The sequence below is a fragment of the Wolffia australiana genome, chromosome 9, assembly GCF_029677425.1.
Source record: "Wolffia australiana isolate 7733 chromosome 9, ASM2967742v1".
NCBI lineage: Eukaryota > Viridiplantae > Streptophyta > Magnoliopsida > Alismatales > Araceae > Wolffia > Wolffia australiana.
Genome location: NC_135843.1, coordinates 5,842,079 through 5,862,210, shown reverse-complemented (window position 1 = coordinate 5,862,210; position 20,132 = coordinate 5,842,079). Strand labels below are relative to the sequence as shown.

Below are 20,132 nucleotides of genomic sequence, written 5' to 3'. Positions count from 1 at the left end.
TACCAATGCTTTAAAAACTCTTTGTTCTATTGAAAGTAAAATAAAAGAATAATATATTTGGGATAATACCAATCATATGAACTCATGGTATTAATAGACATGTGAAGAACCTTGTATTTAATAGTTACTTCATGGATCCACTAGTTGACTTTTTTCATACGATGAAACTCAAGAATAGTAATATATCTGCTTAGACATGAAGTTTTTACAAGTGCATTACGTAAGATTTTGGTGAAATATTCATACTATTTTGTAAATAATGTTTTCTTCGAATGTAAAGATATTGGGGGTTTGAATTTTGTTTTTAATGGATTGAGGTCAGTGGTATGTAGTAATATTGATGAATATGTAATTGATAATGCCAACATGTAAAAAGAACTATCTTTAAAATTGGTTTGTGCCCATTTTCATTTATCTTGTTACAAAATATTGTCACGTCTATCTAATGGTGCATGGAAAAATAATATTTTATGACTTATATCCCTCACTGAGCCACATAATCTGAACAAAAAGGAACACAATCTAGTTTTATTAAATTAGGCTTTTGTGTCTTAGTTGCGCCACGCAAACACAAATTCCTTTTTTTATACTATTAATTTAAATGATGTGCCGTTGCATGCCAGTCTCCTAGAAAATACAATAGTCAACCAATGATTGTGTGACGTGGTGGTTGGTATAATCTCAAATTTGGAATATTAATTTGTGTTTGGTAATTGAGATTATTCAGTAAAAATACATTTTAGCGTACTTAATAATACTTCATTAGTGATGTGAAGCCACATATGTGTTTGTGTAGTAATCAAAGCAAAGGTCAGTAATGATACCCATGAACAGTTATATTGTTGTAAATGAAGGGGTAAATGATTATTATTTATTTGAAACATATAATAATTGAGAAAAATATTATTGTATAATAGTCATGGTTAATTTTAAACTGCTTTTAAAGGCTATATACCATTTTTATGTTACTTCTTTGTGTTAGATTTGGCCATTACATTTTAAAACAAACCAGTTTTGCACAACAAAATAAAACAAATAATAAACCTTTTAAAACATAGACAAAAAATTGGTGATGACATTATGATGGAGAGGATAGAGAGACAAGATAAGAGAGTATAAAGGAGTAAATGTGAGTGAAAATACAATAAAAAGCACTAATTAGGCAAATTATGATGCCTGGAAAGAAACAACGTAAGGCGAAGACGCTTACTTTAGATCGTTACGTTCCGCCAAGATCATGGCGATTTACGAGTTCTAGTAAGCTCCCCCTCTTCTCCAATGCTTCTCCCCACACACCCAGGACACCAAGAATACACTCGATGGATCTCAAAACTCACTATCTTTTAATCAGCCTACACAAGTAGGAAGAAAGTTCAAGATGAATTTCCCAATGATCTAGGCCCCTTTTTATAGATCAAAGGTTATTGATGGAAAAATGAAGGGAACATGAAGTACCGCTAAAAATTTCAGCTCAATCGGAGTTGTAGATCAAACGTTATGGCCGTTTGAAATTTAGCCAATCCTAGCCCTTGAGTTTCTTCTGCGCCATGTGTACCCGAAAGGAAGACAAAAGGCAAAAGAGAGAAAAAATAATAAAACGGATAAGAGAAGATTCACAGCTAACGTGGCGGCACATCAGCGAAGACTTCCTTTTTATTCTTTTTATTGTCTTTTTGTTTTAAATGTGTGGACGTGAGAGTGCCGCGTCACCTTGTGCCAACAGTATAAAAAGCATGTATGTCATTACAACAATCATTGCTTTCCAAATCGTGAAGCAATGATTGCCTAGTTAATGATTGGCTGACGCCAATCATTAACTCAGATAATGATTGGCTTGCACAAATTGTCATAGATTGCTCTGATTCTTTGCCATTCGATGAATTGAATGGCGACGCATTGCGACGTGAAATAAAAAAACTAAAAATGCTTTAAAAATTCATATTAAATAAAATGAAATCCAAAAATACTTATAAATATATATTTTGACATAGAAAAATAATATCTTTCCAAATTTATGTCAACAAATGACAAACAAAATCATATTCTCTCTATAAAATTATATTATTTTAGAATCTATTGTTAGAGAATTCCCAACAAATACAAAAAAACATAGAAAACTCAGAAAGTAACTTTAAAATCATTGTAAGCTTGATAAAATGCAAAGACACATAATTTATTGCTCATATAAACATGTAAATATGATCATATAAGGTACTACAAATGCATGTTATCAGTGGTACATGATGGGGCACGCCAGCTTGCCTCATCGGAGACGTCATTTAAACACCAGTTTGTGTCCAGGCTGACCGGCAGGCCAAGGAATAATTGAAGACACCCAGGCCACATACCCCGGGCTAGAGCACGACCGCACTATCACCCGTTTTGATTTCTAGCTGCTTGTGTTCATCCCATTCGATGTTTTACCACATTGCTATGTTCGTTTTCATGTTTTCGCGTCGTATCCATTTTGTCGTGTGTCGCATCATCATTTCTAATGGAAATATATGTGGCTGGGAAGCCAATCACACATTCCACATCTTGTTCCATGTTCATTAATAGAACATAGTCATTATAGTGCACGCGTGATGCTTATAATGAAGTCCATGAATACATGATCGGACTTAGTGAATTATAATGAGATCATAATACAAGAGATCACTAGTCTTTAAGCATGTGATCTAAACATTCCTATTCAAAGGAAATGCATGAAGGACATCGAAGTATCCAGCTAGAATAGCACTATCTAGCCTCACTCATATGATGAGTATGGCCGGTCCCGTAGCCATTAGTGTGGAGACACTAAGGATAGATAGTGGGTGCTCTTTAGTGGAAAGAGTTCACTGAATTGATCCGTACGAATCCCTGAATAGTATTATGCCAAACTGTCAATCAGGTTGATTCACATCACGATTGTGTAAGTAGTCCTTAGACCTCAGACAACAAAGACGTCTTGTGGACGGACAGTTGTACTTTGACTATGGCCAATGAGTCTCTAATCATGGGATTCTAAATGATCTTAGTTCGGGTACATCAAGAAGTTCATGAAGATGATTGAGTGGTCAACATCGGATCGTCCACACTCGGTGTAAGAGCTGACAGCTCAAGGAAAACGATGCGATGAAGTCCTTAGCCAAGGTAGTGAAATATCAGAGAAGAGTTCTCCAATGATTTTTGAATGCATCAGTACTAACTCGGATGACCGACTAGGGTTTGACAGTTGACCATACCCTAAGTCATCCAAGGAGCATCAAGTGGATGAGGGATTATATATACATGGAAATTTATGATGAACATGTTCCATGAGTGAATCGATACACACTCCTTTATATCTTTTAGGATACGAGGTGTAGCTTGGCACCCCACGTGTCAGAGACTCGACCTATCGATTGGGTTAAATCAATCAGACATTAATTAATCTATATGATGATATAGTTAATTATTTTGGAAGGCCAATAAAGGTAATTGGGCCGCTGGAGTCATTAACTAGACTGACATCTATAGCTTTCAGGTTGGCTGTATTGGTCTGATCGATCCTCGTAGTAAACATCTCGGTGAGGTGCCGGTTGATAGGGTGGCCGCTCCTTTGGGTATCCGTTGGGATGAGGTCGTCTCGGTGGCAACGGGGAGTGTGCTGGATAAGCACGCACCCGGTGAGGGGAATATGCCGTGGGCCTCCTTGGTCGAGACAAATTGTCGGGGGTATAATCCCAACTGGGGGGGCGGTCATAATCCACTGTGTATCTCGGCGCCACTCGAGGTGGTGCCGGGGCCTCCTCGTATGGGTCCTGGGCATGAGTGGGTGCAGCCCGATAGTGTGGCCGGTAAGCGGAACTGTCGCCATAGGTGGCGACGTCCGATCGACGTGCGACAGGTGGTGACCGTGGGCTACCCGGGCGGGAAGAATAGTGCGATGCATCTCGCACCGGTATGCGGTTGGGGTTGAGCACCCCGTCCTCTGGGTAGTCGTGACGCCAAGAACCTCTAGTCTCGGTGGATAGTAGTTCCTATCCGGACAATAGGAACGGCCGCCATAGTAGCGGGTGCTGGCCTATCCTCCCGTGGTGGGGATCTCCGCCTGTCTTTGCGGTCATACTCCCGTGGCGGGATCCTCGCCGGTCGCCGCGTTGATACTCCCGGGAGGATCGCCGCGGTCATCACGGTCATACTCCCATTCGCCAGCTCGTTGGTATCGAGGAGGTGGGACCTCGGGCCTCGAGGTCGGTACTCCGGGCAGAATGCTCCTGCATGGGAGCTTTTCCCGTCGTCGGAAACATCTCGAGCCAAGGGCTCGTCATAGGCCTCGTCACCGGTGCCCTACGAGTAGGGATGGCGGTAGAAGATCTCCGTATTCGGATGCTTGAGGTGATCGTATGAACCATCCTATGGTCAACCATTCATGGCCTAAAAAATGCCTAGGGGTATGCGCGTGATGGATGAAATGTTATGACGTGTGAAATGCCGATGAACCAATAGGATGTGCACAATATGATGTAAATGATTTTCAAAATAATGACGTGCACAATCCAATAAAATTTCTTTAGTGATATGCTACTGACCGTGTTAAGCGAAAGCTAACACAACCTGGCTCTGATACCAATATGATGTGATACGACGACGGCCGGGATCGATCGGCGCATTTCACGTCACAGGGTTATGATGCGAATGTATGGGGTGTAAGCCGAATGATGAGAAAATACGAATGAGCAGATAAGGACTTGACGGATAGCGACGTCGGCCGTACCGATCAATGAGAGACGAGTGAACCTAAGATCAAACTCCCAATGACCCGCTGGACCTACTAGACGTCTACTAAGTGAGGGGCATCTAACAGCCCTGGAGCGTTCGGCGTCCAAGTCGGATGACAGTCCGTCTACCACAAGAATCCCTATGCTCGACAAGGTGGCTAGTCCTATCCGATGATGTTCGAGAATATCACGGTAGCGGACGCGATAGGGGAAGACGAGACTGTCGAAGATAATAATACTGGAGTTTATAGAGGGGAGACGAGACTGACCTTTGTATCGCTTAGTCCAAGGCGTCCAAGTCGTCGAGCGGATGCTTAGTGTCGGGTCGTCGCTGGCGAGGACAAAACCGGGTGCGGACGGTGCGGTCGTAACTACCAGCAGAGAGCTGAGTCCACGGGTGGCGTGCAACAAAAGCCGGAGCAGAGGGTGCACAAGGCGCGCGCTTGGCTGGCGCACGGCGTAGTCGTGTGGGCGGGCAAGACAGCGAACCAAGTATCGTGGGAATAGTCGTGGGGGTGGGGCAGAAAACCAAGTAATCGGTTATGGCGTAGAGGGTGGGAATCAAGAAATCAAGAAAGATGAGGGCGAAGGGGAGAACGAAGGGGAATCAAGGAGATATGGTGAGATCAAGAAATCAAGAAATCATGAAATCAAGAATTCAAGAAATCATGAAATCAAGAATTCAAGAAATCAAGAAATCAGGAAATCAAGGGGAAAGAAAGTGGGCGATCAAGAAAGACAAGAGGATGCGGTTGGGGATCAAGAAACAATGGGGAAAGTAGGGTGGGCGATCAAGAAAGGCAAGACGAGGCGGTTGGGAATTAAGAAACGATGGGAGAAAGGAGGGTAGGCGATCAAGAAAGGCAAGACGAGGCGGTTGGGAATCAAGAAACGATGGGGAAAGGGGGGTGGGTGATCAAGAAAGGCAAGACGAGGCGGTTGGGAATCAAGAAACGATGGGGAAAGGAGGGTGGGCGATCAAGAAAGGCAAGACGAGGCGGTTGGGAATCAAGAAACGATGGGGAAAGGGGGGGGCGAGCAAGAAAGGCAAGACGAGGCGGTTGGGAATCAAGAAACGATGGGGAAAGGAGGGTGGGCGATGAAGAAAGGCAAGACGAGGCGGTTGGGAATCAAGAAACGATGGGGAAAGGGGGGTGGGCGATCAAGAAATGGTGGAAGGGTGGAAAAAGGTACCAAGAAATGGCTTTCTTGAACTGTAACAACCAAGAACCCTCCAAGAAAGAGGAGTTCTTGATGGATCTGGGGTGTGCTCCCTCGGCGGAGCAGATTTCCCAGGTTGATGACGTGTCGGTGACGCTTCTTGAATCTCCCAAGACCCCCGGAGTAATCTCGACGAAGGCCTCTTTCGATTCATGATGGCGGCGACTTCTTGAAACTCTTTCCTCGCACCGGAGTGATCTCGACGGCGCGCTTAACACGCCTCCTCGGAGTGATCTCGACGGAGAGACGTGGGCTCTGCCCACGGAGTGATCTCGACGTGGGGTGGGGCTAGCCAAACCCCCTACACTACTCTCTACGATAGGGGGGGAGACGAATTGTGAATAAACTTTTTAACAATGACTCTAAGGTGTTCCTTGGGCATGCCATCCCCTTATATAGTGAGGATGGGTGCCAAGTGAACGTGGGAGAGGACGAACCGTCGCGAGACGGGGTTCGGCCTCCCTTACAAATTCAAAATACAAACATAAAAAGTAAAACGACGAGGACGGGCCCAACAACATTGGCCTAGTCCACGAATCCAAAAATACAAACACACATGAAAATGAGCATAAGTAAAAAGATAAAAGTTCTTACGCGGTACTTAAACCCCGGTGGCGGCGCCGCGCGAGCTGCTCGGCGTGGCTGACGACATCCCATCGCGTCATCCTCGAGATGGTTCTTCGTCATCGTGGCGTCGTCCTCGAGATGGTCCTCCATCAAGAACCCAACAGTTTCATCATTGTGTCTTTTAGTTTAGTATTTTAGTTTTGTTGTTGTTTTTAAGGGGGTCCTTAGTTATATGGGCACCCCCCCCCCCAATGGATCTCCCTAGGGCGCATCTTGACTTCGCTATAAAAGGGAAGAAGAGACGCCATAGGGAAACCAGACCAGAAAATATCATTTTCGTTAAGGGTGCATTGCCTTGGCCTCACTGAGAGAGAAAGGAAAGAGGAAAGAAGACAAAGGAGGCAGAGGTGGGAGAAGCTGAAGCAGGAAGGGTCGAAGGGTAGAAGAAGGAGGTCAATGCCCATCGCTCGTCGACTACCCCGATCCGTATTTGCATCTGTGTGATTCATATGCCCGAACCCTCGATCTCTTGTACCCTTGACCGTTGACGCCCCCCCACCCTTCCACGAGCGCGCGCGTGTGCCGGTCTCATCGTATGAACGGTGGCGACCTTCCTGCCATTTGGTGAACACGTGACGGTGGGTCCGTGAGTGTCAGGTCCTATGGTTTTAGAGCCATGCATCAGCCCTGGGGTGACTATTCTTTGATGGAAGGTCAACCTGATGAGCCAAGCACCACAACTGATCTCACAGATCATGGGTTGCCAGTTGACCAAGAGTGCCACGTGGTCTGTTCCTCACTCACCGATTGATCACACTCTGAACGGGTGGACTCTCTTTAGTGTTTCCCACGCTGCAAGGTCTGTCGTGCGCATTCTCTTTAGTGTGGATGTTGTCGCCACTGTTCCCGGTCTTGCTGGGCTTGTTTCTGCTTTATTGTTGTCGCGTGACCGCCCAGCTGTTGCCAGTAATGACCCGTCGTCGCGCTCATCCTTGATTTGGTGCACGCTCGTCATCTGCTCGGGCGAACTCCACCGTAGGCCAGCCAAATTTGTTGTTCTGCTGAACATGCAAAACGCGGCCAGCACCACGGCTGTCCTCAGACAGGGCCCAATTCACCAAATTGCCCGCACCCATTGAGTTGATGTTTTGATTGCACCATCATGCCGACGCGTTCCTTTTGCTCATCCTTGCTTTGCCTTCAGACTCTGTCACCGCTCCCGCGCCCATCGCCAATCGAGCTACGCCGGGTCCCTCTCTGGCTCGTCCCTGCCCGTAACATGCACCGGCTGCTGCATCAACAAAGATCTTGACGACAAGCAGCTCACTGACAAGGTACGTCGTCCTCTCGCTCGCTTGTTACATTATCTTCTGCAGTATAAAATTGATTGCACTCCATCGTGCTCGGGCTAGAGATAGGTGAGCGAGCCTTGAGAAAACTATAAAATTGAGTATCTTACCAGTACGGGACGAGCCCGTTCGTTCCGTGCGAGCCCCTATGGAATTCTTCCATTTGGCGCCATAGCCATCGTCATCACTCCGATGAGGGCCAAGAGGCTAATGTCACTGTCACCCCACATCCCCTTCGGAGCTCGGAGGCTGGCGTACCTCATCAAGTCAGGCCCTGCAAGTACTATCACGTAGGACATATCACTTCTTAGTTACATTCCCCTAGGGGTTTATCCATAGGACGACGTCTTTGACGACGTTCGATAACACTACGTAGGTATTCGAGTACGGTCTCGGTACAGACAGGACAACATCCTTGATGACGTCCAACATCAGTACGTTTCCACAAGCTACTTCATCACTATTCTACCTTTTAATCACTTGGAGCAACACACGTGCACACTACATATACTTCATAAACTTTGACTTTTTTCGTATGTAAAATGTTAGATTTTTTATTATCGGTTCTCTTGATAGTTTCATTACATTTATAGTGGTTATAATCCAACCTATTTTTTATATTAAAAAGGGATCAATATATGATTAACCCGAATACTACCTTGATTGGCTACCATTTAGTGCAATGGAGTGCACAAAGGTAGCAGGAAGGATTTGAAGACCACAAATATATTAACCAATCTTGAAAAGCTGAATCTCAGTTCCTAAAAATAAAGTAAATATACATGCTGACGGAGGATATAAGCATTTGCATGAATAAAAAGTAAACAAAGGAATAAAAATATATTACAAAATCAAAAAATAACTTTATTTCAGACTGCGAGGTGAAAAAAAAACTAAACAATATCATTAGATACACAAGAAATCTCAATTTCTCTCTCAAATTGATTAAATAATTATTTTTCTTCTGAAAAGACTTTGATTAAATAATTTTATGATTGATAAAAAGTATGTTATTATTTTATCGAATAAAGATTTGTTAATTAAGTAGAAAGACCCCAATAATCTGAGTGTTATTAAAAATCGAAGAGAGGTGTTATGTTGGTAGGACATAGAGTTGTGATCTCCAAGGAAGGTTAACTGAATTTTACAAAAGAGAGAGCAAAGATCAAAACAGTCCCATATGTCTCAGGTATCGGATTCTTCATGTACCCAGCATTATTTACAAGGTCTGATGTGGGCAATTGCTCTTATTTTTACGAGCAGATCTGAGGTTGACTTTGTACAGGAGCATGAGATAGTCATGAAAGAAACGTAGAAGTACATGTAAAGGATTGAAACTTTAATATATGGGGAAAATCATTCATGATACGATGATGACGTCTTTAAACATGTGTTTATTAACATTCCTTGTTGAAGGATGCTCAAGAGGAGATAAAAATATCGAGACATATAGCTCTATGATTTGTATGGCTGATGACTTCAATTATGTCATAAAATAATTAGGGATTTGCCAGTAATCAGAGCATCATTTGCATACATTAATGCCATATTTACCATTATTTGCATGTATTATTTCCACATTTACTAACCCCACTTGGTTCATAGAATCAAGTGGATTAGATCTTGCTTTTCATCTCAACGAGTACAGATGTGGATAAAATACAATGAAGAAGGCACCTGATTGAGCAAGACTTGTAAAGTTAACAAGAACAAGTTCTAAAAAGCCCAAGAAGCATAAAAGACTCAAGAAACCCAAAGGAGGAACCTATAAACAGTCCTTCAAAGGGTCATTTGAGGGTTGTCTAGAATTTCTGTCTAAAAAGGTTAGGGCTTGGAAGAGAAGAGTTCTGCAGACCCTCCAAGAGCTGATGAGCATTGGAGTTGGGGAGAAGAAGCAAGCTGAGTAGCTTGGGCAAGACGACCTCCACCTCGCTGCAAGGATCGTGACACAAGGTTGGAGTGATTGCTTAAGTTCCAGTGATTGTGTAATTCTCCCTCTCAGACAATCTAGGTTGGGTTGGAAAGCACAAATCAGTGTCTTTCCAACATTTCCAACTGAAGTTGTTCTTCGTTCTAGGTTAATTTCAAGCGTATTTGTTCAAAACTGTTTTCGCTCCCTCAAGTTCTCAATCCAGTTCACCGTCACCAAGAAGTTTCAGCTCAACTGCAGCTCCAATGCAGGCACAGCCAAGGTTGGGTTCAGCTAGGGCCGAGCACAGCCAAAGCTGCACATAGAGTGTGCTGGGCGCAGCCTTGGATGGCAGCTAAGGCCGCGCGCGACCAGCACAAAGAGTGTGCTGCGCGCAGCCAAGAGCGCACCCAGCTAAGGCTGAGCGCAGCCAAGAGGCTGCGCACAACACTCGCTCGCACAGGGTCACGTGCAGCCAAGAGCTGCATGTGCGTTCTGCCCCTACTCAAGATTACAGGTGAGAGCCTGTAATCGATCAGTCACAGGCGAGAGCCTGCAACTGAGAAGGGGTTTGTTTTATTAAACGGTTTCTCTGAAGACTAGAGTTTCTAAATCTAATCATCTGAAGAAATACCTTGATAAAATTAGTTAAGATTTGTCTAAACCGAACCATTCTACTGAAGATTATCTTAATCATCTCCTCTAGATCATTCTTTGAAAAACTACTTATTGAATTAATTGGAAAATCTACAGGGAATTTGCTGTAGAGTTATTTTTCCCTGAAGATCTTTGAACCGATTTTTAGAGTATCTTATAGGAATTGGATAACATAAATTAAATTGAAAGAGGAATACTGCTGGATTACCTGCTCCCTGTGGTTCAACACCTTACTCGCCCTTTAGCTGTGAGGTTAATTCTTATTGTTGATTAGCTCAAATACTCACACGACTAAATAGTAAAAAAAACCAGTAAAAAACAGCACAATTTGAGCTTATCAATGGCCAATCATGTAGCCATTTTTATCATGCCAATCATGTAGCCATTTTTTTGATGCCATCAAAGACATATAGCTGGCGCTTTTTGGAGCAAGAGTTCACAGACTTGCGAGATGGACAATTTTTTGTTGACCATGACTTACGAGTTTATAATCAAGGGATTCCCAACTGTCCGAACACGGCTGCACCAAAAAAACCACAAGGGTGATTGTGTAGTCACCTACATGGTAATCAATGTTGGTAAAGGTTCTATGAGATAGTTGAAACACTCTTTTGTATCTTTTAGGGCTCAAGATATAGCTTGTCACCCTATAGGCCTAAAACCTAACCAATCAGCTGGGTTAATTAGTTCATGATTAAATAACTTAAATTACATATAGTTAATAATGAGGTCAGTGATAGAATGCATTATTATTACGTTAAAATGATGAACTATATGTATATGCACATTAGTTTAATTAAAAAGTCTACATAGTAAACTAATAAGTTTTTAAATAAATATTTGGGCCATTAAATTTATAAAAGTGCTTAATACATAGGTCTCGAGGGTCACACACACAATCTCTATGGATGTCGATGGATATACTTGAATGCACATATTAAGTACCTAATGATTTTTTTGTGAAACAAATACATATTAAGTATAGAAATGAAGGGGCACAAAATTTTGGGGACGACCCAAGCCAGATGTGAGTGCCCCCTTTTTTTATGCCTTTCGCAAAACATTCATTTCACTGGTGAGACCTGGTGCTGAGAAGATCAACATGATTTAGAAAAGATATGATGGTGGGTCTCATGAACTCAAACTGAAAGTGTTAATTTATTTGTTGAGTTTTTAGTATAATAAATAAAATGTAAACAACAAATATTTAAGTTTATTTAGCAAGAGATAACTACCGATTGCCTCCTTCATGAATGGTGAGTAAAGTTGTTAATTTTTTTGATTAGCGACCTGATGAGACATGATACATATAAAGCATAGGATTTAGAGAAGAGAAAATGCAAGTTATGACTAGAGTAGTTTTGTGAAAAAATAAAATTAATATTCTACAGTCTAGAAAATGATCATGAAGATATTTCAAGAATGATTTAGATAATGATGATAAATATATTTGGAAAATGAGTGACAATATTCAGATAAAAAAGTAAAAAGATGGGCAGGACGTGTTGAAAGAATAACTGAAATAAGGGGCATGAGGGGTGAGTTGAGAATGGTATGAAAATATGAAAGGGGTAAGCCACAAAAAATGATATAAAGTGGTGATGTGATGGTAGTTCAGGATGGTGAAATGGTTGCAAATCGAACATTGATGCCTAGAAAGAAGAATCTAGGCGATGATGCTTACTACATATCCTTAGGTTCTGCAAAATTAAGTTTGACCCTGTGAGCACCCCAGTCTTTTGTCGCCTATTCTCAAAAACCATCACGGCAAGAGGAAGCTTGATCGATCTATGAAATAATCCAGCTTTCAATCAGCTAAGAAATGTAGGAAGCACATTTAAGGACGAGTTTTACAAACTTCTTTGCCTCTGTTTATGCATTAGACTGCATTGAATGAAAGACGGGTTAAAGACAGAGCAACCTAAAACTACAGTTCAATTAGCCTATTAGATCATTAGATATTTAGCTATGAAGTTGGAGAAACGGTGGTATTCCACTTATATTTTCATCCTGCTCAATAGTTCTGTCACTTTCATGTTTTTTATTATGGATTAGAACATTTTGATGGAGGATCATCCAGTTGATCGAGCCCCGACCCGTCACCAGCCACCTCGCGGAGTCCGAACCGACGTAAAGAACCCACACTTCCACTTTCACGTTTGAGATGCGGCATCGTCACCTTGCATCGTGTTGTGTGTCATTATGTAATTTTATTTTTCACCATCTTTGGATTGTCAGGAGGCCCCTCCTGCATGAGTACCAGCCGCCTGCATGTGTTTTATTATAATTATGATTAGTTGCCATCTTTAGGGGGAGGAAATCCGTATTGGCCTTCTTCCCCCAATAAAGATCTATTTTTAAGGGGAAGCTCAATTGACTTCCCCTTTAAAGGGGACCCAGGTGGGCCTCCCACAACTGCCACTCCTTCTCTAAAAAGAAGGGGGAAGGGTGGAGGTGGGAGAGGATGCCTGTTGATTTGAAGGAACCAGATTAAGAATCGTAGAAGCAGTTATTGTACTTTATAGAGAGAGTCTTCTGTTGTTTGAAGAAAAAAAAAAGAGAGCAGATTGTCTGTTGCCCTTGGAATTCTGGTAACCTCATCCAATTTTCCGTTCATTCTTTTGAACGACCATACCATCTTCGATTTCCTTGTTCAAGCACCGAGGTCAATCCCTTCACCGTGCATCTTCGAAAACTGAAGCCTGTTTGGAATCATTGCCATTGCCGACGCGCATCGCCAAATTCATAAGGCCCTTACAGTACAATTGGTCGAAATTGCTCTAGTATTTTTGAAAACCCTACCGAATCTTCCTGCCGACCCGCCTCGAATAGTTGCCGTCTACCCTCGAACGACGACCTTGATCGGCTAGCAGAACCTTGTCCTGACGCCTCGAATAGTTCCTGACGTCGAGAATCCCTTGTCCTAAATGTGCTAGGCTTCTGTTGATACATTTGTTGGCTTGCTGAAGAAATCACTTACCCGTTTCTGCCATCAGAATCACATAACGACGTATTCTTCCTCGAACATGAACCTCAATGGTCGATCGCGGTTCCAGTTGATTGCATTCCGTTGATGTGAAAATACCGCTCTACATCATTACAGTCATGATGAACGAATTTGGAAAACCCGATTCCGCTCGGCTGGTTGGATTATCATTGTGAACGCCTACGGTGACCGGACTGGCAATGTCGTCGTTCATGTGAGCATCTTCGGATGTTCCCTATCGATGATCGACGGTCACTTTCCGACCCAAATTTCTTCGATTGGCCTATTCCGTTCACTCTTATGCGCTCGTGATGATTCCCATCTAAAACACTCGTGTCTGGTTAGTTTTGACTCGTCCTTCGAGCTTCGGTGCCTGGGTGCTTGCACACGAACTCTTTGAGCCTTTTGTAGTCCACTCTCGTCATCGACGTCCATACGGCACCAAAGGATCTCAGCAGAACGTGATCCTCATCAACCTTCGACAACTGGTATTCTTCCGATCTTCAAGTGACAGTCTAAGCCTCATCCGCTTAACATTGACGAACATCCATTCCGGACAACAAGCTGGGTTGTGTTTCAACTTCCCACGGTTAAACATACCATTAATTTAGTGAAACGATAAGGCACATACCGCCTTGGGAGAATCTATTATGAGTTATTGACTTGGACCTGCGTGGATGGACTAGTATCGGACGTCTGGACTGCTCAAATTCCTTCACTCTAGGCAAGTCGAGAATTGATCAGGAATACACTCTCTCTCCTCCGACGACCGTGACGGATGCCTATCAGGAGCTAAATCTACAGGTCACCACTTCCTTCTCTGCTTAATTTACATTATTAATTAAGTCTTTCAGTGCCATCCTCGCTTACTCATCTTGATGTAACACAATGAACGCTGGGATCGTTGGGCTCGTGTTACAACACAGGACAGGTGGTAGAGGGATGAAATGAACTGTGGATGCAATGTATCGAGAAAGTCAAATGAGCAAAGTAGTGGCAATTTCTGACTAGGAACTACGGTTGACTAAAGATTTAAGAGGGGAACGTCACACAAAGACTCTAATGACCCGACTGGATCAACTAGACGTCAACGAGGTGGGGGACACGTCGTGTCCAAAGGCGTCCACGTCCTCTTTTGCCAGGGACCTTAGTCGTTATCACAAGAAATCCCTACCTCTCGACAAGAAGGTGGCTAATCCTATTAATCATTGATAAAACCGGCAGCAGAGCAAGCAACGAAAGACAACACTGCAGTAAGTAATTCACGCTGCAGGGGAGCGGTTGGACCGTACATTTTTAGTCCATTAGCAGGGTTACCTGTCACCTGAAGATGCTTGGATTATTGAAGCAGAACTACTACAACTTCAACCGGAGCTCGTGTAGCCACTTGAGGACGTCATCGGCACAAAATTGTTAGAGTTGAGTTCTTCCCACCCAAGGAGAATGATGGGGGACCATCGCACAAACTAGGACTCGGAACACCAACAACCACACCACGCAGCTCAAGTCGACGTCGCACCCCGGCTTCATCTACTCGGCATAGTCAATGACAGTGAGCTATGTATTTATTTTCTTGTGTTTTTATTTTTTCTAAACGATTCAGATTGGAACACCATGTTTGGGCTCATCCATTGTTTTTTTGTTTTATTTGTTTTGATGCATGTTTAAGGGGAAATCCCTCATCACGAGATGGTTTCCCCTTGTCCGGCCCAATTGGGCATCCTCCCTCCTCTAACATAAAGAGATGGCATCGCCACGCAAGCCTTGGAGTTTAATTGAAAAAGTGAAAGTTCATCTTCAATTGGGCTCCCACCTCCTCCCATTTGGGCGTTATCTTTTATCATTTTCTAGCCTAGCATAGATCGTGGGAATTGCCTGCCACGACATCATGACCACGTCAAGAATCCCGTAGAGGAGTTGTCACCGCCTGTGCACCCATGCACACCCACGTCGGTGCGCCCGATTGGTTGCCACCCCCTCACAAGCCGTGCACCAGCAGGCGTCCTCCGCCCTCGCGGCCCCATGCGTGCCTTGCGCACCCCCGCGCTCTGTGCGCTTCAGGTGTCTGCCCGCACACAGTGCCGCCAGAGCCTTGCGTCAACTGTGACCGTTGCTGTCAGTGTCCAAGCGTCAACATGTGCATACTCCATGCACACCACGCCCTCCGTACACTCCATGCGGGATGGCGCCCACGCCTAATCCTCCGCCAACGATATCGAATATCACATGTGAGACGACTCCTTGCCACAGACTTCTGGGTCTCGACCAATCATGTAACGTCGTTCCCCTTTTTTTAAAATTATAGTATTATTACTTATTTTAGTGTCGTCATCCGCTACGTGCTCCTCTGCCTAGTTGTCACACGGTCAAATCTCGAGCTAGGTCCCTTGCTCGAATCTGGCCTATGCCGGCCTCACTGCTCGGAGCAGAAAACTGAGCAGCCTTGATCTCTTGCAGCAGAAGCCTTTATAATTGCTTAAGATCGCATAGAAGGGGTTATAGGAGATGATGGGGACGCAGCTCCGTCAAGGAATAGGGTCATTGCATTAATATCATAAAAGAGTACATCATCGTGGGGACCATTACATGGGGGAATATGAGGGGTGATACAAGGAACGAGACAAGGCGCCTTGCGCCAGGTTAGTGCCAGTGGCGTGTGTGATCGCCATGCCTCGAGGCCGCCACTCCGCGTGCGCACGCCTGCTCTGCCGCTACACAAGTGCGGCGGGCCGGGCGCGGTGCGCCCACAGGCATGGCGATCACACACGCCACTAGCACCCATGTCAACACCTTCCCACGTAGTCTACGCGATGCTACAACATTTCACAGCCTGAGCTGGGCGCTATGCGCCCAGCACTACCTGCGCGAGTGCTTCGCGCCCTACATGCTATCTTGGCGCTCTCACCGTGCCACATGCCTTAGACTCCTATCGGGATGTCTCCCAGCCCCACACCCTACACATGCAATGCGCGCTGCTTGTGCGACCACTACGCGGCACCCTGCACAAATCCGCGTTGTACCTGCTACACATCGCCCGGCTTATGCGTCCCATGCTCGTACGCAGCAGTTCCCGCTCTCGCACGGCGCTTGGCGCCTACGCGTAGCGTCGACGCCCACGCATGATGCTTGGCACTAGTGCGTGGCGCTTGGTGCACACGCGCACACGCTTGTCAGCCTGCGCACCCAGCACGCGCGGACTGCACCTGATTCGTCCCATCTGCAGTATATCACCACATATAGGGGCAATGGCCTCAAAAATCAGGCGTTTGGGCATTGCAACCCATAATGACTCAGTCCTTTAATGTCGTGAGCCTAAAATGCGGACACGCCCTCCCAATAAGCATGCAGGCCTCTAGGCAGGGAATGCTGCCTAGTGAGGGGCCTAACACGCCCCCACCGCCTAAACTTGTCGATGCCCACTGCTTCGCTTCATATGCTCACAGTAGGTCCTCGAATTGCGATAAGTCCAAGTTGCACTCCTAAGTGGCTGATTCCGCTAGTCTGTTCTTCTACTTGATTAGGCACTCAATCTTGTGGTAGCAACCATGACGTCCTCCCCAGTCAATTTCTCGCTTCGCTAAGACTCCTGATCGAAATGCGCCCACACATTTGGCGGCGGACACTGGGGCTTGTTTGTTGGCGAGTCTTTGGGATTTGGTATATATTTCTTCAATACCGACACATGGAAGACCGGATGGACCGCCAGCCGATGAGGAATGTTGATCTGGTAGGCAACCTGTCCGATCTTCGCTAGCACTTCAAAAGGTTCATCATAGTGGGGTACCAGACCCTTGTGACGCTGCCTTGCTTGCTTCGTCTTCAACATCTGTGCGTTGGTCTTCAACTAAACCAGGTCGCCGACTTGGAACTCTACATCCCTTCTGTGTTGACTGGCGTACTTCTTCATTCACTGAGCAGCACATTCTAGTGCCTCGTGGGCTTCCTCAATGCGAGCATGATACTCGTGCATAACGCAAAAGGCCGTGGGGAAATGTTCGTTCCCCTTTCTCTTCACCACTTCCAGAGGAGTTAGTGGCTGTCTTCCTGTTGCAATCTCAAATGGCGAGTGACCTGTAGCCGAGCTCTGGTTGATGTTGTGTGCGAATTGCGCTACATCCAGCAGCTCCACCCAATTCTCCTGATTGACCGAAACGTAATGCCGTAGATATTCTTCAAGCATGGAGTTAACACGTTATGTCTGACCATCTGTCTAGGGGTGGAAGCTCGTAGAAAATTTGAGTTGGAGCCCATGTACTTAAATAGTGACTCCTAGAAATGACCCGTGAATCTTGAATCTCGGTCGCTAATGATGTCCACTAGAAGACCCCAATACTTGGCCACATGGGGCATGAACAGACGAGCCATGCCATCTGCGTGCACCTTCGACTTGGTGGGGATGAACGTCACGTATTTTGAGAAATAATCCATGACAACCAAGATGGCATCATGCCCACCCACGCGCGGAAGGCAAGTGATAAAATCCATTGAAATAGACTCCCATGGTCTGCTTGCCCTTGGGAGAGGTACCAACGTTCCAATTGCCTTTGCCTTCTCCGTCTTGTCTTGTTGACACACTAGGCATGAATAAATGTAAGCCTCCATATCTCGTTCCATTCACGGCCAGTGATAGCTATTGGACAAAACTGCAAGCGTCCGGGCCTGCCCTGGGTGTCCGGCATGGGGTGCATCGTGGGCTTCGTAGAGGAGCTTTTGACGCAGCCCACCCGCATGCGGCACATATGGCCTGCTACCAGTTGCATAGATAATGTCATCCTCAGTCTAGAATCTCCTCATCTCGGCCTCAACATTGCGCTTCATCAGGCGAACAACTTCTAGGTCATCTTTCAATGCCAATTTGACTTCATCGAGAATACTTCCTTAGACTGCTGAAAGTGCAGCCACAAACACTTCTGGTTCTTTGATGTCGAACTCCCCCAAGAAGTCCTACCATATTGCTTGCTTCGGGGTCAGCTTCTTTTGGGACTCGAAGCAGCTGGTGGCCACATTGTCGGTGCAGACCACACATTTTCCTCCCAGGAGATAGTTGTGCCAAGCTCTCAGGCAATGTACCACCGCTATCATCTCCTTCTCGTTTACTGAGTGCCTCCTTTCCGCATCATTCAGCTGGCAGCTTTCGTAAGCCACAGGGTGTCCATCCTACATCAAGACACCTCGAAGTACGAAATCAGAAGCATCAGTATGTACCTCATATGGTTTATTGAACTTGGGCAATCTGAGCACCGGCTTACTAGAGACTGCACCCTTTAGCTTGTCAAATGCTCTTTGACACCAGTCTGTCCATTGCCACTTCACATCATTCTTCAACAAATCCATTAGAGGGTCGACTAGTCGGGAGAAGCCTTCGATAAACATTTGGTAGTAACTAGCCAGACAAAGGAAAGATCTCAATTGTGGCACTCTCTTCGGCTCTGTCCAATTCCTGATGGCCTTCACCTTCGAGGGATCCATGCGCACACTTCCCTTCTTGACCAGGTGCCCAAGGAACTCAATCTCCTCCAAGGCAAACTCACACTTTTTTGAGTTGAGGTAGAGCTCGTGCTTGTTCAGCTTGGCCATCACCTTCCTCAGGTGCCTCACATGGTCATCCAAGCTTTCGCTGTATACGAGAATATCATCCAAGTACACAACAGTAAAATCATCGATATAGTCCCAAAAAATAGTGTTCATGAGGCAACAAAAAGTAGCAGGAGCGTTCGTGAACCTGAAAGGCATCACGCAAAATTTGAAAGATCCATAGCGAGTCACGCACACCGCCTTCGGTTCATCCCCCTCCTTGATTAGCTCTTGGTGGTACCTCCTCTTTAAGGCCATCCGTGAGAAGTAGCGAGCTTCGCCGAGCTTGTCAGATAATTCTTCAGCGTTGGGTACAGGATATTTATTTTTCACTATTACCTTGTTCAGCGCTCGATAGTCCACACAAAGTCGGAGCAACCTGTCCTTCTTCTGGAAGAGAAATGGGGCGCCGAAGGGAGCCTTGGATGGTCAAATGAGCTTGTTCTCCAGCAACTCTTGAAGCTATTTCCTCAACTCCTTTAGATAAGCGGCGGGCATTTTGTAGGGTGCCCGCGCTGGGGACATAAACCAAGGAGTAATTCAATCTCGTAGTCCACATCTTGCTTGGGCGGTAGCTTCGGGGAGTTGTGAAGGAATCACCCCAGCAAACTCCCGCAGTATGTCCGCAATTGGCCCCGATAGTCCACCCGCGGCTTCACCGCGGTTGTTGTTGTCGTCGTCACCCCAACTAAGTGCCGCCAAATGGGCTGGTGTGCACCCCTACCTTTCACTCTTTTTCTGGAGTGTCCGCCCTCGTATGGTGATGAGGAAGGTCTCTTCCCCCTTTTGCGATCCGTCCTTGACTTGCATGGCAGACAGGAGAGCGGTGTTCCGTGGCTTGTGGGCCCCTTGATCCCTCTAGGAACGGTACGCCGCGATACTGGGGAAACACAACCCCGCGTGATCCCATTAGGAGGTCGAGACCCACGACAACCGTGAAGTCATCCATGGGGGACACCATGAAGTTGGTATGGCCCTCCCATGTTCCCACCTGTGGCACTAGCCCCTTGGCCATGCCAACGATGTCTCGAGCCTCCGAATTGATGGCCTTGATCTTCCTCGTGCTCGGGGAAAGCTTCAAGCCGTGCTTCTTTGCTTCCCATTCTACGAGGACATTGAGCATC

General features: G+C 45.4%; 2 protein-coding genes across 2 annotated transcripts; both read right to left on the bottom strand.

Annotated features, from left to right (window-relative positions):
- Window positions 1–17,341: 17,341 nt before the first annotated feature.
- LOC144707374 (uncharacterized) lies at window positions 17,342–17,862 on the bottom strand. The gene is made up of 2 exons (XM_078580478.1): window positions 17,715–17,862; window positions 17,342–17,604 (listed from the first exon to the last, which is right to left on the bottom strand). Exons 1-2 carry the CDS (start codon window positions 17,860–17,862, stop codon window positions 17,342–17,344), a joined length of 411 nt encoding a protein of 136 aa, XP_078436604.1.
- A 516-nt stretch (window positions 17,863–18,378) lies between these two features.
- Window positions 18,379–18,903, bottom strand: LOC144707373 (putative mitochondrial protein AtMg00860). The gene is made up of 2 exons (XM_078580476.1): window positions 18,640–18,903; window positions 18,379–18,591 (listed from the first exon to the last, which is right to left on the bottom strand). Exons 1-2 carry the CDS (start codon window positions 18,901–18,903, stop codon window positions 18,379–18,381), a joined length of 477 nt encoding a protein of 158 aa, XP_078436602.1.
- Window positions 18,904–20,132: the final 1,229 nt, after the last annotated feature.

Coding starts and splice junctions, on each gene's coding strand:
- LOC144707374 (XM_078580478.1), bottom strand. CDS start 17,862: ATGGATTATTTCTCAAAATACGTGACGTTCATCCCCACCAAGTCGAAG. Junction 17,605..17,714: donor CCGAGATTCAAGATTCACGG/GTCATTTCTAGG, acceptor CCATGCTTGAAG/AATATCTACGGCATTACGTT.
- LOC144707373 (XM_078580476.1), bottom strand. CDS start 18,903: ATGGATCCCTCGAAGGTGAAGGCCATCAGGAATTGGACAGAGCCGAAG. Junction 18,592..18,639: donor AGTTCAATAAACCATATGAG/GTACATACTGAT, acceptor GTCTTGATGTAG/GATGGACACCCTGTGGCTTA.